Source organism: Eulemur rufifrons, chromosome 16 (assembly GCF_041146395.1).
Source record: "Eulemur rufifrons isolate Redbay chromosome 16, OSU_ERuf_1, whole genome shotgun sequence".
NCBI classification, from domain to species: Eukaryota; Metazoa; Chordata; class Mammalia; order Primates; family Lemuridae; genus Eulemur; species Eulemur rufifrons.
In genome coordinates, this window is record NC_090998.1 from 86129886 (window position 1) to 86152778 (window position 22893).

A 22893-nucleotide genomic window follows, 5' to 3' on the forward strand; every position below is an offset into this window, starting at 1 on the left:
GCATGTTAAGACTGAATAACTTTGATGAAATCTTTCTGTGTTATTAAAAAAAAAAGAGAGAGAGACTAAATAACTTAAATGGGGTCATCTGCAGCGACTCAAGGAAACAGCAGTGGCTGAGTCCAGTGCAGTGAAGACATGACTTCACGACCCTAACTAATGGTTTGGTCTCGGAACAAATGAGGGAGTCCTGGTCTACATGATCACGAGGGTTTCAAACCCATACTGATACAGACTCGGTGAGAAAAAGCAGGGCCACGTCTATGTGTATTTTACATCTGCACAAAAAATACCCAATGATATATGGCTATAAACACACCTGACATTAAAAAGACAAGAGGATCTGTAATTTCTGCAAGACTTCTTCCCCTGAGCAAATCCACGTCCAGGCACCTGCCCCCGTATTTCCCACGAGAGGCCCCCGGGCGTACCTGTGTTGTCGGGCATGGACGCCTGATCGGTGTTCCGCTCCTTCTTGAAGACGATGTTGCCGAGCTGAAGGACCCCTGAGATGACCCGCAGCATGCCTTTGGGGTGCAATCAAAGCCACTCAGAAGCAGACATGGGCTGGGATAAGCCCCGAGAGAGAGTGGTCACTCGCCCAGGGATCCCTAAGCAAGACAAGCGGGGGCCCGCACTTCCTGGGGCCACAGGGGAGCCAGGTCTTGGTCTAGTGGCGCGTGGTGGGCTCACCACCTCGCTGTCTCCCAGGCCTCTTGCAGACTTCAGCTCGGGCAGCCCTTGCTCAGACACGAGCTCTGTCAACACTCCTAACACTTCTAAAGCCAGACCAGGGACGTGCCTGTAGCCCTGGGGTCCATGGCTGCTTTTATAACTAAGGTTTTACTGGGACACAGGCAGGCCCATTCAATCGTGTATTGCCTGTGGCTGAGCAGGCGCTGACCCCAACCCTCACTCTACTCCAAAGCAGACACAGCTGTAGAACAGGGTACACTGTCCCCACCCCGATCTTTCTTCAGACTAAAGCTGCGAGCAGGCCGAGGACACATGGCCCTCTGCACCCTCCCTCTGGGAGCCGAGAAGACACAGGCAGGCTCCACGCTGCTATGCAATACCCAGCCTTGTCCACGCTCCACCGAGACAGAGCGTGAATATTCTACTCTCAGCGAATGGCAAGAGCCGCAGCACGGACCCAGGCCTAGGCCATCAGAACGTGTCCTTGTCCCTTCTGCATAAATGCCTGTGGTGCCACCGGGAACAAACGACCCTGAAGCTCACGTCCGACGTACCATTTTCCCACGCATGGAAGACCCCCCCCTCCTGGCCTCTAGGGGGCTCCTCAAGAGTCAGAGCAGACAAGAAGCTCTCCCCAGGCCTGCCAGCTGCCCCACTGCCCCGAGGGCTCGACCACTAGCCCCTGACCCCCAGGAGGGCCAGCTCGTACCCATCTGCTCCTCGTCTGGGATGCCCATGATCCTCATGGCCTCCATGGTCTCCTGGAACATGTCCTTGTCCTGCTGCCCGGGGATGGTGACGTGCCCGTTGGACAGGAAGCGGTACTTGTTGTACGGCTCCAGCAGGAGATCGGCTGTCAGGGGTGGAGGGCAAGGGTGGCCGTGAGGGGGTGAGAGCAGAGGCGCCAGTCAGCGCTGTGACCGCAAACGTTTGGGAGGCTGGAAACGGCCCCTGAGCCCCGAGCCGCCCTGGGAGCTGCGAAGCAGCCATGACACCGACTTTCCCCCGCGCGTGAGCCTCTGACCCGTGGCACAGAAGAGCGCCAGGGCCCGTGATTTGCAGCTCCGCACGCAAGCTGCCTAGCTTTCCTCTGGCATGCTAGAAACAGAAGCCCACGTCCTTAGGATGGCCCGGAGAACGGCAGTCATTCGCGCCTGTCCTGCCCCAACCCCAGGCCAAGGTTTTCATTTCCCAAATGGCATGAGTGGCCCGATTCTGGCGGGAGACGTGGCGCCCGGCCGCCCCAGCGTCGGGCCGCGGGCCGACTACTCACTCTTCAGGTGCTCCCCGGCCCCAGACAGGAGATAGTAGAAGATGTGGAAGGTCCGTTCGTCCTTGGCCTGGCGGATAGCACGAGACTTCTCCAAAAGATCTTCACAGACGTTAAGGAGCGACACCAGCTGGAGGGAGGTAACCCATCCACTTTCCTCTCATCCCCGTCAGAAGGAACCAAACTTCACCAGGAAGGGAGCGTGGCACGAAACGCAAAACAGAGCCGAAGCAAACTGCCTCCGAGAGGCATCGCTTGTCCGAAAGGGGGGCTCACGCCCTTGGGAGCCTTGTCTATTTAGAGGGTCTCCTCCTTGCAGGTGAGTGGAGATGGGAACGCTCACATAGCAAGGGCTGTGACGCAGTGTAAGGGCGAGCACCACCCACACGTCACCCTCTGGGATCCACACTGGGCGAATTTCAACAGCTCCATCTCATTTTAAGCAGAACTTTATCCTTCCAGGAAAGAACACCCTAAACTCTACATTGGGTTTTCAATGAGCTTACCCGGGTAGTCTTCCCGACTCCACATAGGCGGTGTGAGAATAGGCCCACAAGGGGGAAAGCACCGGAATCAGGAAACAGCTTATCCCTATGGAGGTCACCCCCTCCCCTCCAGAACCAGAACTCTTGTCCCACCGAACCACAAGGATATAGGTCTCAATGTTGGCTCCGACGATGTAGCCATTGACATCAAAGTTGATGCGAATGAATTTGCCCTAAGAAAAGACAGGTAAGGGATGTGAGTCCCCGCATTAGGAGGGGACTCCCCGCATTAGAGCAAGGAGGCCAGAGCCTCCATCCCTACCTCAGCTGGGGACATCCTGGAGGGAGAAAACCAAGAGGCAGTGCCTTGTGCCAGGCCAGGGTCCCGTACGCCCACACTGCACGGGCACTCAGCACTCGGGTGCCACACTGCCTGAAGCCGGGAGCCGGGAGCCCAGGACAAGCTGAGTTCATGCCCAGGTTCCTCCAGAGGGCAAGGAGGGGCGGCCAGTTGTCGGAATGTTCCTCACTGCTTGACCTGGCCCTGGGCACTGACTGGCTACTGGTGACAGCGGGACACCCTGGGGCACTGGCAGGTAAATCCTGGCTCCCTCACTGGCTTTTTCTACCTTTTACGAGGGAGGCTGAAGAAGCTATGTACGGCCGTCCTCCTTAAGGGGGGCAGCGCAGGTGTGCACTGACTAGAATCCGATCCAGCCCACTGCATGCAACAGGACAGGCAGCACCAAGTGTGGACCGTCCTCATTTTTTGAAGGGAAAAGACCAGGCGGAAGGAAGTTTGTGCCAAAGCTCTGGGCAGGGGAAGGGCCCTCCATCCCGAGAGCCGCAGCACCGCACGCGCTACTCACGAAGCGTGAGGAGTTGTCGTTCTTCACGGTCTTGGCGTTCCCGAAGGCCTCCAGGATGGGGTTGGCCTGCAGCAGCTGCCGCTCCAGCTCACCCTGCAAGGAATCCAGAGACACAGTGAAGGGCGGGCAGGGGCCTGGGCTGCTGGGCCTGCCCTGCCAGGAAGGGGGACAGCGGCAGAGCCGTGTCAGCAGGCCCGAAGTGCCAGGAACGGAGCCTTCCAGCTGGGTTCCGATGGTGCCACGCCAGCCTTGGTCGGGCCTCTGTATCACAGTGCGACCTTCCCGCCAGGCCTTTGGAAACCTTGACCGGTTGGAACTTACTTCCATGGCCTAGAAAGGGAAAGCAGGAAACTCGAAACTCCCTCGGCTCCAGGAACCTGGCACTATGGACTCGTTTGAAAGCAGCAGGTGAACTGAGAGCAGAGGCGGTGGCACAGTCTTTCTCTGGGACAGCGTCTCCATCCTGTGGACACTCGCCTCTCACCACCCTCCCTGCCTCTCATCCCCACGTCGTTCTTTTCTTTTCATAGGAAAAGGAAACGGGGAAATCAGGCCCATGAAAGACAGATGCTCATGTCTTGTGTGTCCTAGTAAACACTTCACTTTCGGTTCCGGCCCCTGCCATGTCACCCCCTAAACCTACCCCCACCATGGCAGGTGCGGGGCATGTGATCAAAAGAGCCACTTTGGTTCCAAGCTACTTATTGATGATGTCAATAAATCCCGCTGGTAGGTGCACAGTGCTCTGTGGTTGACAAAAGGCACCCTAAGGCCTTCTGATCCCTGGTCCTCACCACACTTGGGGAGGCAGGACAGCGTGGCCCCATTTCACAGAAAAGGAAGCTGAGGTTGAGGGACGGGGAAGGATCTGCCCAAGGTCACCCAGCTATCAGCCAGCAAAGTGGGTGGCCAGATTCAAGTCTCCTACCCAACCCTGGGCAGCCAGTGCCATGTTCCCCCACCCCGTGCAGGAACTCTACTGTCAGGTCAGAGTGGCTCTGGCAGCAGCCATCGCTCTCCCCAGCAGGCCAGGGGACAACTAACACTGGCTGAGGAAAACAGGGACCTCCTTCTCCTGAACGCCTGAGGGCCCTCTAGGGAGAAAGATCATCACACAAGGGCCAGGTGAGCTTTTGTATCTATTAGCGAGGCTGGAGTCAAGCCAGGATTTCATGTGAGTAGTGTCTGCCCACGAGTGATGAAAAGGAAAACTGGTAGTAGCAGGAGCTCCCAGGACAGTCATCAACCCCAACCTTCTGGGCACACCTGCCACAGACAAGGCCCATTCGTAGAGCCAGGCTGGAAGCCCAACAGGGACCCCGGGGACCTACCAGAACCTCCTCCTATGCCAGGGCTTCTATACATAAGAAGGTGTCACTCTGGGGCCCTGACCCTGAAGGAGGGCCGGCAGGGCCAGGCCAAGGGGCAGGGGTCAAGCCCGCAGAGCAGGCTCTACATGTGTGCTTGGCACAGCGGTAACGGGACGCCAGGCTCCCACCCCCAGGCATCGGGCGGGCCCGGGCAGTCAGCCGAGGCAGCCCACAGAGCCAGATTTGGATGCGAGCTGCTCCCCACCCAGCGAAACGTTCCTCTCAAAGCACAGGCCAGGCTGCCAGGCTGGGCGAGCGCTCCCGTTCCCGCAGACAGAGGGAGCGTGGCCCCCACCCGAGCCTGCGCCCGCCCTGGCTTGGAGGCCAAGCTAAGGCCTCTGTTTGGGGCCACACGCTGTTGCTGTGGAAAGCTGGACGGCCCGGCCAACTCGGGAGCAACCGCTCTGGATTCCAGAGCCGAGTCCCTGCTGACAACGGCGATGACTACCCTATGGGCTTTTCTTAATTGACACTGACATGGGCACAGGAGAGACTTTTATTTTTCAATGAAATCTGCATAATGTGCAATGACTGAGTGCTCACGAGGCTTGGGATTACCCGTCTGGTTTCTGAAGGGCTTCTAGTGCATAGGAAACATGGGGGCGGGGGGAGGGGTGTCTGAGGTCACTGTTCAGACTACGGCCGTCTACCTGGAAAGTCCCTTCACCCAAGCTCTGCTTCGCCAACCTGCAGCCCTGGCCAAGCCTGGCTCCTCACAGCAAGGCGAGGTTGGGACACCCTGTCTGGTGGCCCTGGGATGACCAGCTCGGCCACTACAAGTGAGGCAGTGCGTGCTCACTCCCAGAGGGTGCCACAGCAGGCCTCCAAACATAAGCCCGGCAAACCGCATTCAAGAGTGTTTTGTGTCCCAGCTGTGTGTGGAAAATCACAGTACAGCTTCAGGCAAGGAAATAAACCGAACTGGCCAACGGCTGTTCACACTGAGGGCCCAGGCAGTGATCTCAAGCCGGGGACAACCTACGTTATCACTGTAGCTGGACTCAGAGCCAGGGACAGGGTGCCCACCACAGACCACATTTGCACGACTTTGCTCCCACCATCACCCCCACCCTGATGCCTTCCCCTCTACGGCTGGAGCCCCAGACACAAGGCCCAGGGCCCTATTTTACTACTCTCTGTGGTCCTGTCTCCTGTCCTCCGGGGCAGGGGCTCCAATGTCACCCTCCTGAGAACGAGTCGCATACTAGGCATTCAATAAATAGTTGGGAAATGGATTTTACTGTAAATTCAGAGGTGGAAAACCACAGCTAGAGAACTCCTAACCTCACAACTCTGTTTTTAAAATAGGCCTCCTAAAAAGAATGGAAAATGGGGGATGGGAAGAGAGAGAGAGAGAAAAAGAAATTTTATTAGTTTCTAAGTATAACTCCTGACGCCCCACGGAAAAAGATTCCGAATGTCTTGAGAAGCTTGGCCCGTGAAAAGTTACTTTTGGTTCGATTCCAGAAGACTGTGCTCATTAGCACATCTGCAGGACGCACCCCAGATCTGCATGCAGAGACTCACGCCCCTACTTACTTAGGATCGCTGCACACGGCACGCCAGTGAGGTGGAGCCACCAGAGGGGCAGTTCCCCTGGTGGCTTCAGGGGACACCACTGGCACTTAAGGGAAGTTTAGGAGTGCGTGCTTCAGAGAAAGAGAAAGAGAGCACCCCACAGTCATGCTTAAGACTGAAGCCCCCAACCTCTGAAACACTCCAACGTGAGACCTGCCCGGCATTGCTTCCGACCGGCACGGTGGTGGCAGGTGAGGGCGGCCAGCCATCAGCATCGGTCTGGACCGCCGACCGTGCGGGGCTCCAGGAGAGCGAGTCCCCTTCCACCGTGCCGAGGTCGGGGCTCTGCGTAGGGCATGACGGCTGTCATGCGCTGTGGGGAAGTCTGGGCATGACCAGAGTTTCTGAGAAGCTAGGTGACGAGGCCCATCCCCATTCTGCAGGAGCCGTCATTTCAGAGTGCACAAGAGGTCACTGTGTGTCACACCTGCCCCTCCTCCCACAACAGTCAGTGAGCTAAGCCTACAAGAAAAGTTCTAGCTGCAGAAAGTGACAACCGTGTGTGGTGAAAAGCTGCTGAGAACGAAATACAGACTCCAAGGGCACACGATGGGCAGAACACGCATTTCCGGTGCAGAACGTGCAGCAAACGTGCAGCTCACCTAGCCAGGACGCTGCTGGGTTCGACCATAATCCACCAAGAGGGAGGGAAAAAAACGGAAGTGAGATGACTTTCCGATTGCCCTTTCTCTCTTCACTGAGGGGCTGTCCACCCAGAGGCATTTCAACAGCAGGGAAAAGAAACGGATTCGAACACAGTGCTGCTGAGACCCTGCAGGCCTCCATCAACTTGAGAACCAAGTCTTGGAATCTCTCTTCCAGCCTCAGGAGTGGAGGCCACGCAGCACTACAAACACCCAGAGTGCTGTTGTGCAAACCCCGGATGTTTCTAGTTTCCGTAGCAGCTCAGAAGGTTGGGGGCCAAGGGCGGGATGGGCTCGCTACCGCCGGGCCACTGCCAAGATGGCTAAGCTGTCACATCCACCGAGGGGGCCCAGCTTCTGCTTCATTCCCCAAAGCACGTGAAACCGAAGCCGCGATCATTAAGCGCTCTTCCTCCATCACCCCCCAAAGGCTGGCAAGCGGCAGCAGGGCGAAGGCCACGGCACTCACCTGGTCCTTTTTGCTCTTGTGTGAGGAGGCCACGTGAGCCAGATACTGAATGACTTTCTTGGTGTTTTCTGTCTTGCCAGCTCCAGACTCGCCCCTGCCAAGAGAGTCAAGGAAGGCCTGGGGTTAAGACGTGGCCCGGTCCTCGAACCCTGTTCTCTTCTCACTGCTCTAGTGCCTTCCACCTGCCATTCTTTTGGGTGCCCCTGAGGGACCCAACCCCGGCTGGCAGAAAAAGGGACGGCCAAATAAATGCTGAGTTCTGGAATCCTCCTCAGCCCATTTCCCATGGCTCTCCAGGGGCCGGACAAGAGTAAACTGACATCCATGGCTGCCCTGGTCACTTGGCAGCCTGCAGATCCAAATGTTTTCGGAATCAGCTTTAGGCAGCTGTTGACTTAGGGGTCAAAGGCCCTTATACATGTTCCTTTGCAAGGTCACTTGAAGGAATGTTCTGTACCATTAACTCCCTTGGCAATGGAGTTTATTGATTTCTGTGTTAAGTTCAGAGGGTGAGAAGCCCCAGTGTCTACTTAAGGTAAAGAAAGCCACCATTCAGACCAATGGAATGCTTCTGCTCAGTGGCTGGGGAGAGGCCCACAGGTGCCCAGCCGTGCTTTGCTGAGAAGACACGTGGCTTTCCTCTGCCATGAACCCCACCCCCACCAGCCCACTGGCTCCTTTGAGGGAGGCCAATTAATTCTTTGGCCTTGAAATCAAGTTCTTCTGTGCTGTGGGACCACTGAGTAGTAAACACATAGGCCTAGGTCCTGTCCCTTGGGGAAGTGGAGGAGGGGCCCTTGGATGGGGACTGCAATTCCTCAGCCGAGCTTTTGCTAGGAGTCCTCAAGGGTGAGAACAGACCGGGGCTGAAACGAACCGCCACCCAGGCGGAGAAACACTTACGTGCACAAAATGGACTGATCTTCTCGATCTGAAAGAAACGAAGGAGACATCAGATTAACTTCTGCCACATACAAACCTCCCCCACCCCTGGCTCCCAAAGAGCCGCCCATTTCCCAGACGAGAAGCACAAAGCCTCAGACACTGCCCTCGTGGGGCCAACACAAACTGACCGGACCCCGCACTCGGAGGAGCACCCGCAGGTGGCAGTGCCACTGGGCAGCTGCTCCTGCCTCCCAGGAGCTCAGAATCCCACCCCCGCTGCCCGCCCCACCCAGATGAAACCAGAAATAGGTCTGTGTCTCCCACAGACCAATGTGTGGAAAGTTCCCAGGAGTCTGCTCCACTGGGAGCTGAGGGGGGCCTGCCCTGCGTGCTCCTAACTGGGGGTGAGGCTGCTAGAAACAGGCTGTGGCAGCAGCAGGAGCACCGTGGAAGAGGCTGGGGGAGGAGGCGTGAGGCCTGGCTTTGCAACGGGACAGCCCTGGGGCAAGACGCTCACAGGGCGGGAGACGGGGGACAGGTGCACAGCTTTTTCTGAGCCCCAGCCCCTCCTCCACAGCGTGGGACGAGAATACATGCGGACAACACGTGTGAACACACCGGCATGGTGTCCAGCAAGTGGTATCAAATTTAGAGGCAGCTTGGAAAGAATGACAGCTTTTGACGAGTTTCTGTGACAGCTTGTTCTCCGGGCCTGGGTGTTAGGAGCTTTCGGCAGCCATCCCCAGCTCTATGACCACCCGGCAGGTAAGGCTATAAACACGCGCCCTCCTTGGGTGCAGGAGGAATAGCAACGCCCACTCTCTGAAAGTGAAGTTTGGCGGAAATGCTTTAAGGCACGTTCAGTGCTGGGTGTCTGATCTTAAGCAACAGCTGAAAATACAAACTCATTTTCTTCCCTTTTATTCCACCCCATCCAACGCCCCCCGAAGTCAAGTCGGCCCGAGTCCAGGATCAGGCTACTTTCTCATGTCTGAGCTGCAGTGAGGTGTTTAATTCTGAGTCTCGCTCTGCGTCCACAAAGTGGATGTGCCCCCAACCCCCTCACCGCATTATTTTGAAAAATGGAAACAACGTGTTAGGCAATTCGTTTCTCCATTAGCCAGGAAGGACGTGCTGAGGTTGACATCCCTGTCAAGGACAGTAACTGCCACGGCTTCCAGTGCTGGGACAAAGCCTCAGATGGTGGCCTTCTGGCCAGGCCCCTGCAATTTCATACTGTTGGAGCATTCGCTGTACCCCGGGCCTTGCAGCTTCCTATAAATTTGCTGTGGCTGAACCAAGAAAGAAGGTATACGCAGATTTCTACAAAAAGTATGATTCCATGAGAAGATTTCGAGGAGATGAGGAAGGCTGGTATCTTTCAGAGTGCAAAGTGATTTTGGAATAGAAAGAATTTATTTGGGTTGAATTACAAAGCAGTTTATCACTGATCTGTGTTCCTGAACTATGAAACACAAATAGGTGGGCTAAGGAATAATTTCCCTTGATAAATAAACAATTAACAAATACTGTGGGGGGGGGGTGACACATAAATGGACCTGACATGGCCCTGTGTAAACAGAGTGAGCTCCACGAGTGGCTGTTGTCTATTTGCTTCCCATAGAGAGGACCCCGTGATGGGTGGCGGTGGCACTGTCAGGCCAGGGGAGCACCCGTAGCTGCTGACGCAGTATCAGGACTGGGTAGCAACACGGATGTTGGTGATGTGTGAAGGGCTTGCTCGGTGGTTCACAGCGCCTGGTCAGGGCCATGCATGCCTAGGCACTGGGAGAATGACTCATGGCTTTCTGCGTGCATGGCCTCAGGAGATGGATTTACTGCTCGACACTAGCAGACACCGACGACCGGCTGGGTCGCCAGCCCTCACTGAGCTGAGCTGTCTAGCGAGACTGGCCTCTGCAGCACGTGGCCTGGGCACTGACTACCATCTCTTCTCCCATGTGCTGGTCATTCAGTGAGAAAGAGGGAGTCCGGACAGAAAGAAGGAAAAACAAACCTCACAACCAACAAAAGTGGCAGCTGCCCCTGCCATCAGCCCCAGCCCCCAGGAAGTGTCAGTGAGGTGGGGTGCAGAGAGGGACGCAGACACACCCACACCCTGCTCTCCGGGTGAGGATGCTCAGGGGCCAGGCCCTCAGGGAACCTTGCCCCTCTTGTCTTGCAAGACAGAGTCCGTCAAGGCTGCGCAGCAGGGACCAAGATCAGTGCTCACAGGGCCTCGATAAGACAGACGGGAAGACAGAAGGGAAGGAGGCGGCAGGAGCTACAGACTGGGGATATCTCTTGCTCCCTAACAACAGCATGGCAACCGATAAGGGCGTGGAACAAACATTTTTGCCCTCCCAGGCCTCCCTGCCCCCACCACAGCTCCCGTGGTCGGCCCCAGCTGCGGGCGTGTTTACTCACCAGCCCACAGCAGGCAAGAATGCACCTGCACGTGCCGGCAAGTCCCGAGCAGCAACGGCCCGCGCTACCATAAAAGGAAACATTCCCATCCCTTCCAGAGGAACCGTTTTCCCAGGGCGGTCCAGGCCCAGTCCCTGGGATGGCTGGAATTCCTCTAATTGTGTGAGCGCGAGTCACAGGCTTTGCCGCTAAACAACAGGAAGCACACTTGTGGCCATGCACACAGTCACAGACACAGCTGTACATGGGTATGTGTGCACACAGAGACACAGACACATAGGCATCTGTGCTTACACACAGTCACGTAGGGATAAAGGTGGACACAGGCACATGCACACAGAAACACATGTGCACATATAGGCATGAACACAGATATGTATGCACTGATATATACATAGATATGCACATGCATGCACACAAGCCACACAGCCAGACATGCATTCACAGGTCATGTACACACACGTGTGCAAACACAGGCACCCAAGGCACATCTACTCACACACATATGTAGACGCACACATGTACAACAGAACTGCACACACACAGACATATGCACAGGCACACTCACACACAGAGGCCTGCACATACTCCAAACCCTGAAATCCCAGAGCCAAACTCATTATCCAACTTCCATCCACTCCATCACCCCCAGGTCTTCGACCTCCAGTTTCTAGAGCTGGGTCACCAGGGTGGACACAGCCTAAACAAAGCAATCCTAATTTGCTTTGCCAGAAACATTCAGCTGGGCCAACATTTTAGAAAGGCAAGCTCCTGGGGGCCTTCCTCATTTCCTCACCTCTTGCCCCGCCACTCAGCACCCCAAATCCACCTGCCTAGAGTGCATCGCACCATGGCCCTTACATCCAGTAAGGTCCTTCCAACACTCCCGGGAGGTTCTGCTCTGTTATCTTGTGTGGCCTCCAATAACCTTACAAGGTAGACAAGGCACATATTGTTGTCCCTGTTCTGCACAAGTCTCTTCTCACAGCAGTTCTTCCAGATTTGTTCCTGATCCCAGAAGCATCTCTCTTCGGTGGTGGGGTGGTTAGAACCCTCAGCAACCAGGAGGCTGACTCAGTTTACTCTGCCAACCCCCCCCCCCACCACATGCACTCTGGCGGGGACCCTCCTTGGCACTCATTCCCTCAGCCCTTCCTCACGCCGTCATCTCACAGGACGAGGACACTCAGAGTCCAGCCCCATCCATTTGTTTTGGCTCAAGTCCTTATTTGGGCCTATATGGACTGAAGGCTTATTTGAAAACGCCCTTCCTTCCTCTGCACCAGAGGGGACCCAGGACCTGGGGGTGCACAGCCACTGGGGACAACCCTCTTCTAGGACACAGGCTCCCTGCCAGCTGAGGGCCTAGCCTACTGTACACTCCTGAACCCCGACGCCAGCCCCCTCTTGGTGGGGGTGGGGCAGAGACAGGATTATGAGTCACTCTGCATGGTTTTCAGACTTTTAAAAAAGCAGCAGCAGCCTTTCCTCAGATAAAATCTTCCCAAATCCCTGAGCAAGGAACAGCGGGGGTGGAAACAGGGTTCCTCAGAACACAGTTTGGCGACCACTGATCCACATGCGTCTGGAGCCACTGGCTGCGAGCTCTAGTGCCCCGGGCTCCGCTCTTGGCCCCGCACTTCTGCACGCACTGTCTGGTCCCCTGACCTCTCTGGGCAAGAGAGTGGGCTGCTCTGAGGACAGAAGGCAACTGCTGCGTGCACTGTCCTTAACTGCCCACCGCCCCGACCTCTCCACCCACACCTCCCAGCACCACAGGGCTTTTTGTAAGTTACACATTCAGGAACCAGGCCACTCCCTCCTGATTTTATTTTGAATCTGAAATGTCCTGAGGCCAGGCCCATGCGGTGAGGTCACTCGAGCTGATGTGGCTGCCCAGCCTGGACAGGTGTTTCCAGCCAGCTCAGAAGGCCTGGCTCAGGCGGGAGGCTGGGGAACCTGACCGCAGGTATTTCACCCAGGTACAGACTTCTGCTGGGGGCCTTATCACTCACTTCCTCTGTAAGAGGAGAGCTGCGGCTCGTTCTTGTCCATAAAAGGCCACGAGGCTCACACAATGGTGACATCAGCCCTACAGGAAGTACAGAGGAAGGGGGCCTGGTTCACCAGCAGCCACTGCCGGGACTGACTCATCACCACGCTCCCAAGCTCAAGCCTCCCTGAGGTTCCAGCGTGGAGCTGCTCTCTGGGGCTCCCCCTGGAAGAGCACCCTGCCCTGCCCGTGGGACCCCATCTTCAGGTCTACCAGGTTTCTTAAGAACTGACTGACAAGCACTTACATGCCAAGAAAGAAAGAAAAGGAAGGCCATGGGTTGGGAGCCATGCCTGCGTGGGGCAAGACCGATGGGATGACGCATGACAAACAGGCCTGAAACTTTCCACCACTAAGGGGTCTTCTGCTTTCACGAAAGTTCCAGAGCAGCCCCTGGGAGTGGTCAACTGTGTACAGGCTGCATCGGTGCAGTGACCTCTGCCCCAAGCTGCCCGGGACAGGTGTCTCAGGCTGCCCTGTGCAGACTCCTGGATTCCAGAGTCACTCGTCCCTGAGATCCTCATGTGGACAGCATCTGGGTCTCAGTTGGCCAAGGTGCAAACCAGTTAGGAAAGTACTCAACCTGTGGCCGTCCGCCTCGGAACTCGGGGGCTGGCAAGGCCTTGGGAAGCATCTAGTTGAATCATCTCGGCCTGGAGATCAGAGTCCTTCCCCAGACTCCTCTCGCTGAGAGCGCCTACAGGCGGGGCACTTGGTACCACCCGCAGGCCCACCTAGATGCTGCACAGAACAGGCCGTCAACACCGTCATGGTAGCTTGCCTGCTACCCTCCCCACGGCCAGCCTAATTCACAAGCTTGGTTGGAAGCTCCTGGGAGGCAGACAGAGAGGTGAGAAAAAGGGGGTGCAAAGTGACCCTTGCGTGTTGGAGCTCCCTGGCACTTGAAGTCAGTCCCTGCCCTGGTTCCTAAGCACACAATGTGGTCACCGGCAAATGAGCTCTCTGGGACACAAAGGTAGGCCCAGACCAAGGAGTTGCTGGCTCAGCAGCGATCCAAGCCAGAAACCAGTTCGACCTGGCCCAGGCCTCCGCCCACGGTCCCTGTGCTTCCCCAGGCAGGCCCTTGGTTTGAACTTGCTGAGGAGGCCCAAGTCCCCAGCAACAGGAGGCAGAGAACGGTAGCCCTCTCCCACCAGGCACTCTGGGTAACCGAGAAGCTCAAGGGACTGCTCCTCACCATTATCATGTCAGAGAGCAAGCCAGGCCCCAAACAAGCCTTCTTTTGGCAAAAATGCTTTCTGAGAACACAGGTAAGTTCCCAGAGCACAGGCAAACCTGCTAGAAACACCAGTGCCAGTTGTCAATCCACCTCTCCTGTGGGTGGGGCCGGGAGAAAGAAAGTCCTCCCTATGGGGTTGCTACAAGGGCAGCTCTAACAGGTTGGTCAGGCTGGAGGGAAATTCAAAAGCCACATGTGCTTGCTGACTGCCCACAGCAGGGGCCACCGGGACACTCCCAGGGACCCGACACTCTGAGGTCAGGCTGCTGGCTCTTACCCAACGATCCCCTTGGGAGAAGGACAGACAGAGCAGGAGGGGCCTTGGCAGACTCCCACAGAGAGCACAGGCCCCGTTCAGTCCTGCAGAGGGCTGGGCTCTCGGGGAGGGAGCAAGGGGAGAACAGGGGAGAAGGACGCACACAGGGAGTGGGACAGACACAGCCAAGCAACGCTCCCGACAAACCTGGCTCCCTCTGGAGCACAAAGAGCCTGCAAAGAGAAAGACTGGCCGCGTCAGGCTTGCTTGAGAATGCCAGGAACATGAACAGTAACAGCACAGGACGATGCTTCCTGAAGAACCCAGGGGCTCCTGTTGCCTTGGAGAAGGAGCAACCTGTCTTCTAAAAGGCACATTGGTGGCTTTGGGGCCAGAATTTGCTCCTAGAACACAGCTCACACTTCCTTTCCTTCCTGCTTAGTCCCTGTCATACCTGAGGACCAGCTCACGTTGGACAGACAAGATCTTTGTGAAGAGTCACAACACCTAGCAGTCACAGTGTCCTGAGGCCCAATTGACACTGTTTAGGCACCATCGGCCAAACGTCCTCAAGAGTTACAGAGGTCGCACTGGCCGACAGCCTTGGTCAGACTGAACGAACCTCACAGAGGCCGCTCATGGAATCCCACCTTCTATACCTGCAGACTTTCAGCTCGTCTCTCTCTAATTTTAGGGAATTATTTTTGTTTTCTACTGATAGCTCAATTCCAAAAATCAGTAGGTAGAAGAAAAGAACCCTTTTCTCCAAACACATGATTGTTCGGCCCTGACATACTGGGACACAGCTTGCCTGGCATCCCAGAGCCGGAACTCGAGGGAACAGGGGAAACAGGCCGGGAGTGGCACTCACCAGGCAGCTAGAGAGGAACTTTGCTTCTCCTTGGCAAAGAGGCCAAAAGCACAAAGTGGCTTAGCGATGAGGGATTTTACAGGTGAGCTTTTTTGCTTGTTTGTTGAGGGAGTAACAAAAACATTGGGCCAAATTTTCAACCACCCCCAAAGTTTCAGTTTCCAAGAGGCCACTTCCTTCTTATCTCCCACTCAGCTGGCCCAGAGCAAAGCACAGCACGCCTGTTGGGTTAGATTTTAAAAAAAAAAAAAAAGGCAAGCCTAAAGCCGAATCCTTGAAAAGGATCCCTTTACCGCAAATTCCTCTTCTAGAGAGGAGATTTTTCTAGAAACAAGACTGGCAAGCAGGATCACATGATAATGAAGCAGCCTCACGCTGACTTTCCTCCAGGGCAGGACCGAGCAGCTCACTTGCTACAGCAGCTCTCCGGCCCCCGGCAGCAGGGTGGGCAGACGAGCGCTTCAGTGCTGCGGAAGACCTGGCCCCAGAGCAAGCACCACGCTCTCCTGCAGCCCCAGCGAGGCCACGTCGGCCCGAGGCCTGAGTGCTGCGTGGACAAGACCAGACAAGCTGGAGACCACATCTGCTGTCACACGCCAGTGGTCGCTGCAGGGGAAGGCAGCTGTGACAAGTCACTTCCTGTGCCTGGACTCTCGGGGGAGTCTCTTTGAGGAGCTTAAAATGCCGGCCTGGAAGAGGCATTTGGTTCTCACCTCCATTATGCAAGCAGGAGTGTGGACGTGAGGAATGATTTGAAGGCTCCAAGGTTCTGTGGAAGGCTGGGGCAGTTCAGTCAAGAAACTATGTTTTCAGACTCCCAGGGCCACCTTCTAACAGGCACTTATCCCACGCCAGGCATCATACGTACAGCATCTCGATTCTCACCATGACGCTGCCAAGGAAGTTTTACGAAGCCCAAGAGGCAGACGAGAAAACGAAGACCCAGAGGAAGTTAACTTGCTCCAGCCAGGTCACAGTCAGGAAGTGAAAGAGCCAGATTCCTGCTCAATCTAGTCCAAACCCGCGGCCTCTCCTTCGCACCACACTTCCTCTTGCTCACACGGCATGTTTCCCCTAAAGCTAAGCTCAGGGAGGCCCAGCAGACACTTTTTGGTGGCCTTTAGAAGTGTCTGTCATGTATCAAAGCTCCAGCCCATCCCCACGAGCCTCAAGGCTCCACGGGCGCCCCTCCTGTGTGGACTCTCACTCTCACCTTGACGCCATTTACCTGCCTCTGGGAGCTGGCCGGCAGCCTCCCCCAGGCAGGGCCACGCCTGCGGTCAGGGCGCTCTCTGCAGAGTGCTGGGGAGCAGAGGGAGAAGAGCGTGCACAGGCAGAGAGCACGGCCCTCCCTGTTAGCCCACACGGGCCCCTGGCGCATGCGGACCCACAGGGCCACTCCCGACCTTCCCGGCAGACAGCGGGGCCTTTGTGTGCCCACGCCTGGCAGGCTCGCAGCCTCCTGGCCGTGCACTCCTGCTTCAGCGAAGTCACCCACCGCGGCTTCTGTTGCTCCGGCTCCTCAGCCACCCGTCCTGGTGACTCTGCAAAACCGCGCTTTACTGCACCCTTGAAGCATTGTCCAAGCCTCTCACACACCGGCCTTTTCCTCAGAAAAACCTTGGAAAGCAGATGGTTCCATGGGAGTGACAACTAGCAGGGCAGGGAGAATGTGGACAGGGGAAGGGAGGGCCTCTCCTCCCCCTAATCTCCACCTAACCGCCCAGCCAGAGAGAATGAGGGTGCCAGTGCCCCAGGGGCCAGTGCCCGGGGTGTGGGCACCAGGGCGGGGACTCCGGAGACCGCGGCTTCCGGGGCTGGCTCTCTGCAGGCCTTTGGACAAGTCAGTTAACATAGCGGGGCCTGTCCCTTTGCCTGTGAACGAGAGGAGCTGTGCTCAGACGTTGAGACAGCACAAAAACTCTACCCTCCACCGTTTACCCAGGAAGGTTAATCAACCCCTCAGAGGAATGTGGACACTCACTGGGCACTTTGAGCAACCACTCGGGGACCGACCACTTCTGGTGCGGCTTCCGCTGAGAACCGGGTTGGGGGCGGGCACAGAGCAAAAGGTTAAGTAGCTGTCAAACTGCCAGGTGAGGTGAGGCTGGGAAAGCAAGCAGACCCTGCTGCTGCTCCCCGGAGATGCTGGGCGCTCATTAACATACCACAACATTCCAAGGGCATTTAACAGAAGGGGCTTTTTCTGCTCTTCTTGGGGAGTAACTGGGCTCAAGGCAAATTCTCTACCTGGCCAGTTCCCCCGTAAGAGCCCACACGCCTCCCACAGCAGGAAACCCCGGAGGGCCTGGGCCCCGGAGGAAGCCAGGCGCTCTCGCACCTTTTATAGACAATGGACAGCAGAGCAACTTCTGCCTTAACTCCCCAGGCGGCACCTTGTACCTGCCCTGGGTCACACACCCCAGCCCCCCTTAAAGCAGGTAGCTGCCTAGCAAGGGCCAGCAACACAAAATCAACACCCTCTTGCCCTCCCGACCTCAGACAGCTCAAAGCCTTCAGTGCCGTTGTAGCATCCTAAGGAACGGTCCAATCCCCAGGGCAGAAAGACCTAGGAATGGCTATGACAACAAATTAGCCAAATGGGAAAGCCAGGATTGGGAGGGTGAACCGACCATGTCACCGCAACTTTAATTAAACCCAAGGCTGGGGATTAAAACAACAAACAAAACTGTACCAGGCTGCACTGTAGCCACCTACTGACACACACCCGCCGCCATCCCCCAGGATCCGACCTCCACAGTGCCTTCGCCGACCACCCCAGGCCTCATCGCCACATCTTCCCCCAAACTCCCAGGACGCCTGACACCTGCCGCAGTCGTGCCGGCACCAGGTGTAGGCAGCAACATGTCTTGTTATGTGGCTGTGGCCACAGATGTCTGTCTGTAAACATGTCTCGTCTCCCCACCTGGACTGCCAGGGCGTCCAGGGGCAGGATAATGTCCCAGTCGCTTGGCGTTTTGGCACTAACACTTATCCCTATGGCTTAATCCAAGGCACCTTGCCGGTGCCATGGCAGATAGCACTGATCCATCCCAGCATTCCTGGGCATTGAGTCTCAAGTCCTTGCCAGCACACGGCTCCAGGCAGCCACTACCGATCCGTCAGAAACAGCACTTAGAGTAAAACCAAGCTGCAACGTTTAGTCCAGTGCTTCTTAACTGGCGGTAAGCCCCTTCCCCTGCAGGGGACATTCGGTGGCAATGTCTGACAATACCTTTGATTGTCACAACTGGAGAGGGAAAGTACTGCTAGCATCTAGTGAGTAGAGGCCGGGATGCTGTGACATCCTTTAGAGCTCAGGACAACTCCTCCCTACTCTCAGCACAGAATCATCTGGCCCCAAATGTCACTAGTGCCAAGTGTGAGAAACCCTGGCTTAGCCTGACAATAGGTACAGTGACATACAATGTATCATCCCAACTGGGACACTTCTGAAAGTGCAAGAGAGCACCACTAACACTGTGGGACACAGGCACAGATCAGGGCTGTGCAGGCAAAGCAGAGCACTGGACAGGGACAGAGACAGAGGGAGGTCCCCAGACAAAGCCACCAACTACCCTGTTTGGCAGAATAAATGCTAGTACGTCATCAGCCACAGTCAGCTCAGGAAGGAAATCTTTGTCTAGTTCTTGTTTAAAGAAAAACCAAGAAAGGAACCATCTGGCCATGCCTTTTAAGACATGAGTGGCAGAGAACAAACCTGTTTCCCGAAAAGCTAGGTGGGCAGCATGTGCTAAGACTTGACTCCAAAAGAGAGGAGCAAATTTTTAACTCCTGCAGCCCCTGGGGCTCCAGTGGCAATACCTTAGGGCAAGAACCAGACTTTTCCTGGAAACTATCTTGGTTAGTGAACCACCTTGTCATAACATGGGCAACTTCTGTTACTGACTTCCTCCCTGCCTCAGGAACAAGAAACCTACTGCTAATTGCTTTGCACGTCAACTATGTATGAGAAGAAAATTTTTGATAGCTTGGAAATGTCCTTAGTCTGTCAATAGGGAGCTAAACAGCTGCAAGTTTGACGCCAAGCAGGAGGCAAAGTGAAATGCTCTCAGATCGAGGGTTAGGAAACACGTGGACCCAACCCCTGCACAGAACATTAAAAAGAAAGCCCCCCAAACTTAGGTTGCCCATGCCCATAAATGTGTTTCCTATCCCTGGTCTCCAAAAGATGAAAATCCCCACCCACTTGTCCTCATAATCTGGGGCAGCTCCCTAGTTCTGCCCAGGCCATTCTGTCACAGCCAAGACAAAGGAAAGCACCAGCTCTCTGCATATTCCCTTTTTTCTAATTATTTCCAACTTATGGAGCTTTCAGACCATCCCACATTTTTTTGTTGTTGAACACATAAAATTGAACGAATCTCTTGGAGAAGTCCCACAGGTTAACTGAAGAAAGTCTGGAAGTCCAGTTCCCAGGACTCCACCTCCTGGAGCCATGCCTCACACCATGACATTACTCTTGTCATAATGGCTTGCCCAGAAGTAAAAAACCCCACCTGCTAGATAACTGTCCAAGTCCAGGGTCCCAGCGTGGGAACCAGCTCTTAGTAGTGCAGATCTCAGGAAGACTCCAGAGTACATTTCTTACACTAGGCCAATTAAGAAAACCAGGAGAAAACTGACTTGTAACCTCTAGAGATAAAAACTCAGACTCCTCTGGAATGTTCCCCCATGCTGCCACTCTGGTTAGCACTGTGAAACAGACACCCGCCTTCAAAGCAAAAAGCCTGACTTCCTCAAGGAATTTGGATAGACATGAACAGAAGCCAAAGGCTACACCAAACGTGCACATCCTATATCATTCATCAAGCTTGACAACGAGACACCTCTCAACAGCCCTGTGCACATGCGGCAATACAGACCTGCATGCTGCCATCTTAAACCACTAACCAAGGGACGAAGTTCTTAATGCAACAAGATTCATTATCACTGCCTATATGGACCACACAGTTTAAAGAAAAAAGGAGGCGTATGTGATAGGATATAGAAAACCACTATCAATACAAGACTGAAGAGCACAGCCCTGCCTAAAGTTTGGTTTGAGTTAGGATTACCTATGCCAGGTACATACCTGGCTAAGTTCTGAGGATACAAAAGAAACAGGGGCCCTGTGCATTATCTAAGGGAAAAAAACAAATGTGTAAATACCTCAGTCAAATACAGTACTACCAGGGCTCTGATGCCAAGTATCTAGACCAGCTATTCCCCCTGGAGAACAGAATGCTTCAGCCGTGTTTTTAAAAGAAGAGTAGGGTCTTGCCGGGCATTGCGGGCAGATGCAACAGGTACGGTGGATTGAGGCAGAATGAGCTTTGAGAGAAACGTAAGGAGCTGCACACAGCCAGGAAGTTGGGGAGGTAGCAGGAGGGGAACTGTGAAGGACACTGAATGCTGCCGGCAAGTCTGAGTGTTACCTCTGGGGCAACGAGGAGCCTTTTTACAATGTCAAGATTTCAGGGGTTTGATCAGATTTGCATTCTAGAAAAATGAGCAGCTGGTAGAAGCAGAGAGGAAGGGCTCTGTTAAGAGTGATGGTTAAGAGGCCGTTAACAGTGCAGGCAAAAAATTGTGGACATTTGAAGTAAGGCCAGGGCCAAGGGGCAGAAAGAGGGGGAAGAGGGGGCAGAAGTATTAAAAGAGAACAAACCTACAGGAAGTGCTGACTGACTTGGGAAACGGGGTGAGGGGAAGAGGAGAGTGTAAGATGAGCCAGGTTCCAGGCTTGGGAGACTGGGTGGACGGAGAAACGGCAGCACAGAGGAGGGAGCTGGGGGCAAGTGGCTGGTGGCACTCAGGTGACAGTGCCAATCCTCAGCTGGGAAGTGGTGGCAGAAGCCCCTTGAGTGGCTTAGGCCACCATCCAGAGGAAGCCGGAGAGAGAGGACAGGGGCTGTGGTGAGACCTCGAGGGGCACCGTATGCAGGGTAGGAGGAGCAACAGGAGAGACACAAGTGGGGTGGCGGGTGGAGAGTAGGGGACCAGAGAGGGTTGGAAGGAAGGCTCTCAAAAGGGAGTGGTCAAGATTGTCCAATGCTGGGGAGGGGTGTAGTAAGGTAGGAACTCACAAGCACATGATTTAGCAACACTCAAGCAGTGGGTGGCCTGGAGAAGGCGTGGGTCTGGCAGGTGGGAATGGAGATGGTGAGCACCGAGGCCAGGCTGAGTGGGGTGCAGAAGCCAGGGGAGACTGTGTCTGCTTCGCTAAAGATGGGAAAACTCAAGCATGTTTCTAGCCCATGGGGAAGCAACGAGAGAGGAAGAGGGAAAAAAGATGGAGGAAAGGGAGTAACTGGTAGAAGAAGGGGCCCAGAAGACAGCAGAGAGGACTGGCACAAAACCTTTTGACAAGAATGAGAAATTGGAAAAATAATTGGGAAATGTAATTTTTAAAGCTTCTAGAACATTCTATCAACATATAAACATGTCCCTTGGATAGCCATTGGCCCTGGCTCTCATACAAGGGCTTACAGACTTCTGGGATGCACTGCCCCATCACCAGCCACTAGATCACTGTGACCCCGAATGTGCATTAGCACCTGCAACGGTGTCATGAGGCCACGGGTGAAGACTGAGTCCCTGGGAAGACTGAAGCTGCTCACGTTCGCAAGGGCCTTCCTGCCCCTGCAGCACTCACCTTGCATCATACTCCTGTAGGCGGTGTCTGTGATGGCGTAGATGTGGGGGGGCATCTCATGCCTCTTCTTGCCCTTGTACATTTCCACGATCTCTTCGGAGTAGATGGGCAGGTTCTTGTAAGGATTGATGACCACACAGAACAGGCCTGAATAGGTCTAAAGAAAAGAGCAGCAAAGAGGAATGGGTCAGGAAGTCTGATTCTCAATAGCTTACAAATTTTGTAGCAAAGTGTCTGTTGCTTCAAAGGCCCCTGAGTCAGCCTGACATGAAAACACTCCGGGAGATCCTTGCTCTGGTGCCCCAGCTCCAGCAGACCTGCTGCAGGTACGGGGCGCACCAGCATCCTCTGCTTTGTCAGGTAAGGTCCTGCCTCTCAGCTGCAGGAGTGCTGCCAGCTTTGTATGTCAGCAAGTGTGCGCACTGGGCAAGAGCTGGGGCCAAGCGGACAGCAGAAGTCCAGTTACAAAACAGATCTGAGGACAATAAGAGATGTGTTTGTCATCGTGAGAGATGCACAAAGAGAAGAGAATTCAGCTGCAGCACAGTGAACTGTGTAGAAACACAAATAACTCCACACTGAGGGCCTTGCAAAGACATTCATGCTTAAACCTTTCGAGCACTGGGGAAAAACTCACTGCGCTCCTAAACCAATGAGATCTTTTGTGGGCTAGTGGATCACTGGCAGATAGTGTGCTCGCATGCTCGCGCGCGCTCTCTCTCTCTCTCTCTCTGGCTCTCTCTCTCTCTCTCTGGAATCCTCTACAGACATTCACATGCAAATCCCTCAAAAACTTAAAGACCACTTCCATGTTCCCTGTGAGCCTCCTCCAACACTCAGGTCTTCTCCAGAGGGGAACCCAACTAGTCAACACCCTGAAAGTGAAGCACCTGATATATACCTAACACTCCAAGTCTGACTTGACCAGGTTAAACTCAGACCCCAAAGTCAGATGTCCTGAGTTCAAATTGTAGCAAGCTCAAGTTTTTATTCTCCCTCTCCCTCCATTTCTCAATCTGTAACATGAGGACAGGCAGAGGTCTATACCTCACTGGGCAGTTATGCGGATTAAGTAAGATAAAGTACTTAGCACAGCACCCACCACGGCCTTGGAGAGTACCT

At 54.9% G+C, this 22893-nt stretch overlaps 1 protein-coding gene across 2 annotated transcripts in view; it reads right to left on the reverse strand.

Moving 5' to 3' along the window:
• The window catches only part of MYH9 (myosin heavy chain 9), a 90891-nt gene that overhangs the window by 31999 nt on the left and 35999 nt on the right, over positions 1–22893 (reverse strand). The window contains exons 3-10 of one of the 2 annotated variants that reach the window (XM_069490172.1): positions 21772–21928; positions 8285–8312; positions 7382–7475; positions 3321–3413; positions 2613–2684; positions 1970–2068; positions 1406–1549; positions 432–527 (exon numbers count right to left, since the gene is read on the reverse strand). In XM_069490172.1, the coding sequence (XP_069346273.1) occupies positions 432–527; positions 1406–1466 (157 nt within the window). In that variant the 5' untranslated portion in view covers positions 1467–1549; positions 1970–2068; positions 2613–2684; ... (2 more) ...; positions 8285–8312; positions 21772–21928. Of the gene's footprint in view, positions 1–431; positions 528–1405; positions 1550–1969; positions 2069–2609; positions 2685–3320; positions 3414–7381; positions 7476–8284; positions 8313–21771; positions 21929–22893 lie in introns of both variants that reach the window. The other variant, XM_069490171.1, reaches the window with a different exon arrangement.